We start from the raw sequence: 12073 nt of genomic DNA on the forward strand, positions 1-12073 counted from the left end.
AGTTCAGCTAACTGATATGTGCTTTGACACATCCAGTATGTAAACCACGTTATAAATTATTTTGGCAATTGCGATAACGATGATGAGACTGGAGAGAAAGTGGCTGTATATATACTATTGAAGTTTTGGATATCGGCAGTGTGTGTCAGATTATATTGGAGAATTGTATTGTGGAATTCAGCCTTCGTGAATTTACGACATAAGTCCCTGAGGAAGCCCCATTAGGGGAGAAACAAAGATCTTTTGTTGGACAGTTATGTGAATATTGTTATTGGAACGGAACGACTATTATGATGAACACTATGATGAAGATAAAGCTTTTGTAATCTCACATATATAACCTTGTATTTTGGTATATTGACTGTTAAAAATTTCCTGCAATCACTATGTTTGGAGATGTTTTTAACATGTTTTTAGGTGTGTGAATGTGTTTGAATGTGATAGTGAGTATTTTATTGTCTAGAGTGAGTAATAAAGTTTTCACATTTATTCTAAAAGTGTGGTATTCTCTGTTTGAGATATAATTGTATGTAAAAGAGGATATCTTGTGATATTACTACCCTATGTGTATATTTACCTTCTTGTTTACTTGGAGCAGACATATCAGATATGTCTTGACTGGGCTACTTTCAGATCAGCCGTTAAGCGCAGAATTTCATCATTGTGTTTGCTTATGTAGCTAAACGAAATAGAAATCATTTGACCACGCATCGCCGCCTTCCCTGCAGCCCAGAAAATATCTGGGGTCATGTCGGGAGTGGCATTGTCTGGCATAGTCTTCCCAACTTGTCTGCAAATAGGTCTAAAAGGATTTGTCCAAAATAAGGTCTGGGGGCATACGCCAGGAGAAAGCTGGCCTCTGAGGTCTTCCTATCTCTAGGGTGACTGACATAGGTACGTGATCAGATAGTGACATAGTACATATGGTCGCCTCTTTTTGTCCTACCAAACAAATTCAGAAAGTAAAAAAATCAAGTCTTGAGTAAGATGGGTGGGGGAAGAATGTAAACTCGTTCCCAGGGATGCAGAGTCCACCATATATATAGCAAACCTAGCTCTGCACTCCCATGAGGTGGTCTCTATTTCCTGGTAAACAAGGGGGCTTACAGTCCAATTGTTTATCCATAATCGTATTAAGTCTCCACCCACCAGGAAGGCTATAATGTGGGTGAAATTCGTGGGAGTAGGAGTTCGGGGCATAAACGTTGCAAAAAGATACTCTGCTGATGAAGCAAGCCTGTAACAACAAGATAACGACCTTCCATACCTTATCCAGCTGGCATGCTAGTTTATGGAACAAAATTGCTACACCCCTCTTTCGGGAGGAATAGGAAGATTAATAACAGCTGCCCACCCATTCCCTTTTTAATTTAGCATTCTCATCTGTTAAATGAGTCTCTTGTAAAAAAAAATACCACATGAGACTGTAGTTGGTGAAACGGGGAGAGCAATTTCTTCCTTTTTAATGGGCGAGTGTATACCATCCATGTTCAGCGAAGATGCCTTTTAATGTGGCCATTTCGGCTAAGTTTGGTCTCAGCCTCCTATCAAGTGATACAGTAATCCTGGAATATACAATAGATCTGACAGCTTGAGCCTCGGCCTGCACAAAGACATTACATCTTTATTGGCTCCTGTGACCGTCCCCACTTCTTCAGTTGGTCTCCCTTGGTTCCCCCCCTTCCTCCAGCTGCCATATAGCCTTGAGACATACACACACTCTGTACAGCCATCCTAACATGTACCCCAGAACCACATTCTACGCTCCAAGAGGCTGAAGGTGCCCATCAGTCCTGCGAACACGGGACTTGCAGGCCCTTCCTCTAGCCCCCCCGCCCCAAACAGAGCTATCCAAAAAGGATCTGACCAAGAAGTTAAACACATTGAGTATGAACTATCAATAACCTGTTTTTGTGCTTAAGATATAGCTTAACTTCAACACCGTTTAAAAGAGTGTGCTGCGACTTTCAGCACTTGGTAACCAGTTCAGGGGTCCACACATAGCTCAGTATAAAGCATAACATTACTGCTTGTACCCCCCTTAATGAGATCAGACAAGTCCCATATTATGATTTTCAGGGCTTAAACAGTGGCAGGGTCCAATGATGCCAGAAAAGAGGTCACTTCTTCCTTCTTGTTTAACAAAATCTTTTTTTTATATCATGCTGCACCCTCAGCTTCGCAGGAAATAGTAAGGCAAAAGAGATCCTCTTTTGTACAACTCCGAACAGGCAGGAGACATTGTTTCTCGTTGTGCTGCTACAGCTGCGGAGAAATCATTAAAGAGCAAGATCTTATGTCACTGATAATCCAGTCCAGGGTGGTGCTGGTAAGCTTTAACAGTTGCACTTTGTGGGACCAATTCAAAATTTGAGCCATTACTGGTCTGGGTCTGCTATTTGCCTCCCTTGTGGGGGGGCCCACCCTATGGACTTGTTCACAGCGTAAGCAGTCAGGAGCGAGCACCAGGCCCAATTTATCAGGGAGCCAGGTCTCCACAAAGGAATACAGTCAGGCAAGGACTCAGGGAGGCCTATGATTTTAATATTATTTCTCCTGTCTGTTTTCCTGGTCTTCCAACCTAGTTAGAAAATTGGCTTGCTGGGTGTTTAGGGTTTGCACTTGCCTTTCTGTGGAGCTCAACCTGTCTTCCTGATCTGAAATACACTGTTCTGCCATCTCAATACTCTGGGCTTGACCCACCACAGCAGATTTAATGTCCTGCATAGATGCCTGTATTTTAAAGAGCCTCTCATCAAGCACTGTGGAAACGCTGGCAGAGATCTGAAGGAGAGCTTCAGCTGCAATCACTGCAAGCTGCTTACTGCGGCTGGCCTCGGCAGCCATCTTGGCCATGTTGCTTCGGGTTCCGGAAAGGCCACGTGAGGATTGGTGCATATCGCGCCTGCCACCCGTCAAACTGGCGCGAAAAGCTGGCGATTTTTACAGCCCTCCTTGCAAGGATGTCAGGAGCTCAGTCTGGGACTCCAAGGAGTCGGTTGGGCCGGTGTTGGTGTCCGATTGAAGGAGGGGGGGGGTGGCCTGGAGCTAGCAGATCAGGCTACAGACCTCAATGACTTCATACCCGGAAGTCGGACCAGTGCTTTTCAATATATTTATAAATGATCTGGAAAGGAATATGACGAGGGAGGTTATCAAATTTGTGGATGATACAAAACAATTCAGATTGTGATACGTTTACAGGAGGACCTTGCAAGACTGGAAGATTGGGCAAGTGCAAAGTGTTTCATATAGGGAAAAATAACCCTTGCTGTAGTTACATGTTGGTTCCATATTAGCTACCACTCAGGAAAAAGATCTAGGCATCATAGTGGATAGTACTTTGAAATCGTCTGCTCAGTGTCCTGAAGCAGTCTAAAAAGCAAACAGAATGTTAGGAATTATTAGGAAGGGATTGGTTAATAAAATGGAAAATGTTGTCATGCCTCTGTATTGCTCCATGGTGAGACAGCACCTTGAATACTGAACAATTCTGGTCGCCGCATCCAAAAAAAAAAAAAAAGAGATAGTTGCGATGGAGAAGCTACAGAGAAAGAAACCAAAATGATAAAGGGAATGGAACAACTCCCCCATTAGGAAAGGCTGAAGAGGTTAGGGCTCTTCAGCTTGGAGAAGAGACGGCTGAGGGGGGATATGTTAGTCTTTAAGATCATGAGAGGTCTTGAACAAGTAGATGTGAATCGATTATTTACACTTTCGGATAATAGAAGGACCAGGAGGCATTCCATGAAGTTAGCAATTAGCACATTTAAGACTAATTTGAGAAAATTCTTTTTCACTCAACGCACAATCTCTGGAATTTTGTTGCCAGAGGATGTGGTTAGTGTAGCTGGGTTCAAAAAGGTTTGGATAAGCTCTTGGAGGAGAAGTCCATTAACTGCTATTAATCAAGTTTACTTGGGTAATAGCCACAGATCTTCTTGGTGTTTGGGTACTTGCCAGGTTCTTGTGGCCTGGTTTGGCCTCTGTTGGAAATGGGATGCTGGTCTTGATGGACTCTTGGTCTGACCCGACATGGCAATTTCTTATGTTCAGATCAGACACTCAAGTGAGAGCTATGGCTATCTCAGTGATTCACCTAGATCCAACTCATCCAGACATCGGTAAAGATGAAAATTAGTTAATGGCTTACACCTTCACTTCTTACCACTTCTGGACTTTCTCTCCAAAAGTGACAGTTTTGGGCAAGCAGTTTTTTGCGCAGACTGTTCACCCAGTATTCCACTTTCCATGGGGGGTCTGGGATGCTTATTCAGTGAGTGCTCTGCCATGCAACTCTTAGCGTGGGACTCCCCTCACATGTTGTGGCTAATTCAGTTTGTTGTACAAAATAAGTTTGCTTACTGTAAATGGGGTACTCCATTCACAGTTGGTTAAATAGTAATGCTTAATACTTGGCCATCTCCCTGGAGAGTTGACTACCTAGTTAAACTAAGCTCTCCACTCGATTGAGGGGGCTCATATGCGTGCTGAGTAGTAAAACTTTGCTAAGCTGGAAAAATGGGTCTGTTGGGTGCCATTGGATGATGTTACCCGTGAGGCCATGGCTAATTAGTCTACAGAGAACTCCGTTTATGGTAAGCAAACTTGTTTTATTTATGAGCCACCTGTATGGGAAAGGACTAAAAACTTTGAAATTAAAGTTCACCTTATTCAGGCTATGCCCCCTGATCTTTCAATCACCAAACATCAGATTCTGACACCATCTACTTCCGGAAAATCATGCATTTAATTCTGCACCCTGCTAGATTCACGACACATCATCCTCTCCTTCAGTAGGGTTTTCTATTGATTTACTTGCCACTAAAGTGACTCTAATGGCCTGTAATTTCCCACTTCCTTTCTATTTCCATACTTATGAAAAGGGATAACAGCCCTTTACTTTTCTCCAGTCCTGTGGAACCATTCCCATCTACAAAGATAAATTCAACAGATCCTTCGGAGAACCTTCTAGAACAGTGGTTCTCAACCCTGTCCTGGGGACCCGCCAGCCAGTCGGATTTTCAAGATATCCACAATGAATATGCATGAGAGAAAATTTGCATGTTATGGAGGCAGTGCATGCAAATTTTGTCTCATGCATATTCATTGTGGATATCTTGAAAATCCGACTGGCTGGCGGGTCCCCAGGACAGGGTTGAGAACCACTGTTCTAGAACCTCTGTGTGCTACCTTAATATACTAGTATATATCACTTTAGCCCCATAGCTTTGTCTAATTTTAATTTAGTTCCATGCAAACACTCTGTTCTGTATATGGTATGACATCTACACCACTGCCATAAGTGCCCCTTTCTACTATTCTACTTCTGTCCCTTCTTGAGTTAACTCTGAACACAAGTAAATTTGTTAGCATTTTAGCGCTTTCCTTGTCTTCCATAAATTTCTTCTTTCTCCTGTCAGGATTATAACCCCACTTATTCCTTTCACGGACATACCTGAAAAAATTGACTGTGCCATACAGTATGTGTGGGAGATTACCTATGCTTTTATTTTTTTAACAAGATTAAGTTCTCTTGACAAGCAGGGTTGAATTAGCCAGGACATGTGGGGTGACATCTGGCACTAAACAGACCTCTTTTTAGCTCAAGTTTTTGCTACTGAGCATATGCAGACACTGCTTTCTGAGCCTTTCAGTCTTTTGTCTGAGTTTTCATATGAGCTGTACCTTTTTTCTCTACTTAATTGTTTTTTTTTTCTCTTAGGCTGCAAAAGCAGAACTTGTTTTAGTTACCTTACTACCTTGGCAGCCCTTAAACAGCACTTTTCAATGTGATATGATTTTGAGACTTCCGGATCCAAGAATACCCAATGGCTTCAGACTGTTTGTTTGTGGCTGCAAGATGTCCATTACTGATGGCCACGACATCTGTTACAAATGACTTGGGGGAAATTGCTATGATTGTAGTCAGATGTTGCGTAGATCCTAGCGGAATAGGGCTTGGAAAATAAGAGGAGTTCTGCAGCTTAGTAAAGAGTGAGAGCTGTTCTTTTTCTGAGTGGGACCACTTTGGACTCCTTCCATGCTGAGTTGAGCACAAGCTTCTCTAGTAGGGCTCCACTAACTGCAATGTTGGGATCTGGATTCACTGCAGTTTAGGGGTCCAGCAAGATGTGGCACATCCCTAGGCTGCTTCCCCTTCTATGTGGGGATTGTGGCACCAAACAGTATCACTCCGCTCATTCACAGCCTATGGTGCGGTCAGGGCCACTGAAATATGCTCTTTTGATGCCATTCATTGCACTTGGTGTAGTAGTGTGCAGATCAAACCAAAACTAATATACTCTCAAATAACTCAAAAACACATTTGTTTTGGAACAAAATATAGGCTGCAACTTTATTAGTATAACAGTATAAATATAATTACTTGAGCCAATAATTTATAACCATACGTTAGCACAGTACAGCCACTCGCCATATTACTAGCTAAGTAGCTCTTCAAGCCTACCAACCAATTAACTCGTCCATACGGCATAAGAGCCATGAGCACCAGCTGGGAAGCCAGCCTCAGCTAACAAACATCAGCTCCTCAACTGTACTTTGTCACATCCACCCCACCCACTACCCAGGTGGATACACTTTGGACGAGCAATACAGAATTACCGTAAGCAGTTGTGGCTCTGGTACCCGCTCACTTTTAACTTCAAACAAGCTGCGACAATTTTAAACAATAAACGAACCATAAACCATCCAAATAAAATCGGGAATGGGAGGGTGGGTGCCACTGTTCCTGAGGAGAGGAAAAAAGGCAGGCAAAGCATCTTAACTGTCCTTTACCTCTCCCACTGCATGTGCCCCCCTCTTTCCCCCGCCTCCCTTATCCTGTCAAAATTCTAAACTTTCTACCAGCTCCCAACCTCAGATTCCCAGCAGGAACTATCCTTCTCGCACAAATCCTCTTTTCCTTCTTCCTACCCCGGTTAAACTACTAGAAAATTCTTCCCATGGTCCTCCCCAGTAACAATGTACCATATTTTTCGCTCCATAAGACCCACTTTTGGGGGGGAAAAAAAGTGCGGGGAAAATGTCTGTGCGTCTTGTGGAGTGAATATTTAAAAAAAAAAATAAATAAATAATGGTGTGCTAAACCGGCTTGGTTCCCGGGTGTCTGTATCTTATGGAGCAAATTAGGGTAGGGCATAATGTTTGTGTCCCCATCCCAACTCTTTTTAAATTTAACTACAACCCCCCCACCCTCCTGAGCAATGGTGCTCCTACCATGTGACAGGGGCCGACCAATGGCACCAGTAGCCCCTGTGACATAGTAAGGGCAAAGGCTATCTGCGCCATTTTGAATACTGGCAGCAGGTGGCCCAAGTGCAGGAGATCGCTCCAGACCCCCGATGGACCACTAGGGACTTTTGGCAAGTCTTGGGGGGGCGGGGTCAGGAGGGTGGGGGGTTGGGATGGGGAATGGGGACGAAAAAAACATTTTATGTCCTACCCTAATTTGCTCCATAAGACACACAGATGCCTGGGAACAGAGCCAGTTTAGCTTTTTTTTTTTTTAATTTCCAGCTCTGAATCCTAGGTGTCTTATGGATCGAAAAATACGGTAAATGTCGGGCAAGATAAAACCTGCCTGACTCTTCTCAAAAAAAAAAAATGTACAAAATATTTTCAGCTACAATTATTAAATTGATGAGAGAGCCTTAGTTTGAATTGATACTTTGTGAAACCTAACAATCTATCACAGTTTTGAGTGCTTGTTCTTGAAGATTCTTATACTATAGTAATATCTATTATTTATTGTAATTGTAAAGCCTTGTAGAAGAAAAATCTATAAAGTCCCATTATGTCTTAAGTTCTATAATGGGAATGTACTCCTAACAATTGTTTAGATCCATGTACAGTTGTGCTCATTAGTTTACATACCCCTGGCAGAATTTGTAAGGTATGAAACATTTTAAGAAAACACGAGTGATCAGACAAAACTATTTTTAATATTTCAGATCAAACTATTATGCATCACAGAATAGCACAATTATTAAACAAACCATAGCAATAAGGGAAATAATAAAATGGTTCTGTTCAAAAGTTTGCATACCCTTAGTTCTTAATATCGTATATTGCCCCCTTTTTCATTAATGATCGCTGGTAGTCTTTTGTGATAGTTGTGAATGAGGCCCTTTTTCTCATGTGATAAAGCTACCCATTTCTCTTGGCAAAAAGCCTCCAGATCCTGTAAATTCTTTGGTTGTCTAGCATGAACTGTATGTTTAAGTTCTCCCCAAAGTGGCTCAATGATGAGGTCAGGAGACTGTGAAGGTTCTGGAGTGGCCATCACTCTTTTTTTTTTTTTTTTTTTTTTTTTTTTTTCTTCTGCAGCTGCTGAAGGGTCGACTTTTCCTTATGTTTCAGATCATTGTCATGTTGAAAAATCCAAGTATGTCCCATGCACAAGTTCTTGGCTGATCAAATGCAAATTCTTCTCTAATATTTTCTGATAAGATGCATTCATCCTGGCATATATTTTGACTAAATTCCTTGTGCTGTAGCTCAAACCCCCCAAAACAAACAGAGATCCACCTACATTTTGGTCTTATCACTCAAATTATTTTGAGACTTCTCTGGGTGCTGCTTGGTGTATTGTAAGTGGGCTGTATTGTGATATTGGTGCAGCAATGGCTTCTTTTCTGGCAACTCTACCATGTAGCCCTTTTTTGTTCAAGTATTTCCTTATTGTGCATGGTGAAACCCCATTATTTTGTTTCTGAAAAGCCTATATTTCAGTTAAAGTTGCTTGTGGGTTTTTCTTTACTTCCTGAGCAGTTGTCTCTGAAATCTGTCTACCTTGTTGACAGAACCCATAATTTTCCACTTTTTGATCGGTTTGAACAGTACTGATTTGCATTTTCAAATCTTTGGATATATATATTTTTTTAAATCTTTTCCTGATTTATAAAGTTGAACAACTTTTGTTTTGCAGGCATGTTGACAGTTCTTATCCTTGTCCCATGCTACAGTAACCACCAAAGGCAGTTCTGCTCTGAATGAAATGTATGAGTTTCTAAAGAGCTAAAACTCCTTGACTACAGACAATACACTAATTACAATCAAACAAGGCACAAGAGGGGATCCATACCCTTCATTGCCATCTCAACCTATGTGTTAACTTGAGTGTATTATGAGTTCAAATATTCAAGGATATGCAAACTTTTGAACAGGATCATTTTAAGCAGCTCCCTTATTGCTATGGTTTAATGATTGTGCTATTCTGTGATGCATAATAGTTTTAATTTGAAACAAGGTGTTTTGTCAGATTAGTTTTCTTACAAATTTTGCCAGGGGTATGTAAATTTGAGCGTAACTGTATAATTGCATTCAATATTTCCAAACAGGCAGTGTTTGTAAATCTTTGTATTATGGAAAAGATAGCAATTAAGCAGACTCTTTCCAGTGCTTTGTTATAGTAAATTGAACTGCAGTTGTTGTGTACTACTTTTTGAGAAGTCAATATATAATCTGTACTTTATTATAACCTTCTGTGTTTAGGCAGCTTCAAAATGGAAGAAGAGAAGACTTTCAATCAAGGTATTGTCAATTATAATATGTTATAGAACAGTTTAACTCTTTGCATGAAAGATGCTGAAGGCATAGTGGCATGCCATGATGTATATGAGCATCTTTTAAAACTGTAAATGTGCCAAAAAAGGACACATTAAAAGACCACTTCAAGCATGTAGAGATTCTGGGCAGCCAAGTTAAATGATTTTTGGGGCTGATAATCAAAATTATATATCTGGATAATTTTGGAATTATCCAGATAAAAGCTGACATTTTCTAATGTCACTGGCATTTAACTAGTTGTTTTATCTGGATAAGTTGTCATCGGGATAAAATTTAGCTGGATAAGTGAAGTGTTTTCAGGGGTATTCCAGAGTGGAGGAGTTGGCGGAGTAACTTATTTGGCTTCGATATTTGGAGTTTGTTGAATAACTTAATTTACGTCAGGGGTCCCCAACCACCGGGCCGTGGGAGTTTTTTGCCGGTCCGCAGCGCTGCCAAGCACCGGCAGGTGTGTCGCGCTCTCCTGGTCTCTCCCGCTGCCGCCGGGCTGTCAGCACGTTCAAGCCCAGTGGGAACGGCAGCGATGCTAGAAGCTGTGGCACCCGCAGCTGGCCTTTTCTTCTTCCCGCGCCTGCCCCCCTCCCGTGACCCGGAACAGGAAGTGATACATGGAGCGGTGCGTGGGAAGGAGAGAGCCGTGCCGCGTGATAAAGTAGCAGCGGCGGCTGCAGCGTGGTCTCCGAGCAATAGAAGCAGCCGGTAATCGAGAAAGGAGACAGCAGCATGAGCCTCCCGCGGCCGATGGGATTCTTCTTTCTTGGCCTGCGGGAGCTGCTGCAGCTCCCATTTGTGCTCGGGGGGGGGGGGGGGGAGAAGAGGGAAGTGAGTGAGAGAAAGAGAGAGAGAAGCAGCCAGCCAGCCTGTGTGTGATTGACTGGTCAGAGAGCTGGTGTGTGTGTGAGACAATGAAAGTGATTGCTCAGGGAGATGACTGAGGTGTGTGTGTGAGAGAGAGAAAAAGCATGGAAGTGAGAAGTCTGGGTATGTGGGAAAGCATGGGCGTAAGAAGCCTGGTGTTTTGGGGGTGAAAGAAAGCATGGGAGTGAGAAACCTGGGTGAGTGTGCATGCATGAGAGAGAGAGACTGCTTGGTAAGGTGACGGTGTGTGTGAGAGAAAAAGACTGGTGTGTGTGAATGTGAGAAAATGTGATTCAGGGAATGAGAAGCCTGTGCACGTGGAGAGTGAGCATGGAAATGAGAGACTGGTGTGTGTGTGTAACAGAGAAAGTGATTATGGGAATGAGAAGCCTGTGCATGTGAAGAGAGTGAGCATGAGTGAGAAACCTGGGTGTGTGTGAGACTCTGCATGGGAGGGAGAAGCCTGTATATCTGTGAGAGACTAGTGAGTGTGTGTGTGAGACAGAGAAAGTGATTATGAGTGAGAAGCCCATATATGTAAGTAGAACATGGGCGTGGGAAGCCTGTGTGTGTGTGTGTATATGGCATGAGAGAAACTGTTCAGGAAGGTGACTGGTGTGTGTGTGCCAAAGACTGTTTGGGAGATGATTGGTGTGTGAGAGACAGAAACTGGTCATGGGGGCGTGACTGGTATGGTGTGTGTGTGAGAGAGACATGGGCACTAAGGAAGAGGACCATAAGTATAGAGCTTAATTTCTACTGCTGTTTCTGGTGAGTGCCATGGCCTGCAGGGAAGGGGAGTAGGAGAGCTGCTGGAGGAGGTAAGTAAAGGTGGCTTTTTAAGTTTATTTTTCTTGACTGCCATTTTAATTGTGTGATGTCTGCTTTTTTGAAATATTTTATTGGTGTTTGGAGAATGTTTAATAGTTTTTAAGAGTTTTTAATTGTTGGATGTTCTGTTCATAGCTGTTTTGAAACATTTATTCTGCTTATTAGTATAGTTTTACAATTATTTCTGTGTGGGGATCTATAGCTGCTTGCTAGTTCTGTTTTCCTAATAAGAGGTGTATTGGTTTTTAGGACCTGATTTAATATTTGTAGTGTTGCCTTTTCATAGATAGGGTTGCTCCTGTTTGAGTGTATTCCATAATACAGGTGTAACTGTGTGTGGATTAGTTTATGTGCATTCCTACAGATCCTGGGAGTATGTTTGGTCTGTTCTGTGTCTGTTACCGAGATGAGATATTTTGCTACCATGTAAGCGTTTGTATCTGTCTTATTTGTTGTGTTTTCTCAGAGGACATGCATTGGTGGTAAACTGCTGTCTTTTCATAAGTAGGGCTATTGAGCCTGGAAGTAGAAGGAGTTTGAGTTGCTGTTACTGAGATGTCACTAGAACCAGAATATCTTTTTTGTAGGGTGAGTTGTATGGGGAATGTCATAATTCTGCTTTACATCCATTATTGTGGGTCAGGGGGGTTCCCGTGGATACAAACTGTACTTTTACATCTAGCCCCGTGACGATCATGGGTCAGTGTGTCATGCCTGTGAGAACCTATGGTGAGTTGAGTCACATTCACATTATAAATAAGTGTGCACTAAAATCCAACCGCCTACCCCACCC

At 42.3% G+C, this 12073-nt stretch overlaps 1 protein-coding gene across 8 annotated transcripts in view; it reads left to right on the forward strand.

Annotated features, from left to right (window-relative positions):
- STK31 (serine/threonine kinase 31) overlaps positions 1 to 12073 on the forward strand; it is a 482717-nt gene that overhangs the window by 16456 nt on the left and 454188 nt on the right. For 7 of the 8 annotated variants that reach the window (XM_029589101.1, XM_029589104.1, XM_029589105.1 and 4 more), the window contains exon 2: positions 9517 to 9555. The exons of the other annotated variant lie outside the window; for it this stretch is intronic. In XM_029589101.1, coding sequence (XP_029444961.1) covers positions 9517 to 9555 — 39 coding nt within the window. The remainder of the gene's footprint in view (positions 1 to 9516; positions 9556 to 12073) is intronic. 8 annotated transcript variants of the gene reach the window in all.

This window comes from Rhinatrema bivittatum, chromosome 2, assembly GCF_901001135.1.
Source record: "Rhinatrema bivittatum chromosome 2, aRhiBiv1.1, whole genome shotgun sequence".
NCBI lineage: Eukaryota > Metazoa > Chordata > Amphibia > Gymnophiona > Rhinatrematidae > Rhinatrema > Rhinatrema bivittatum.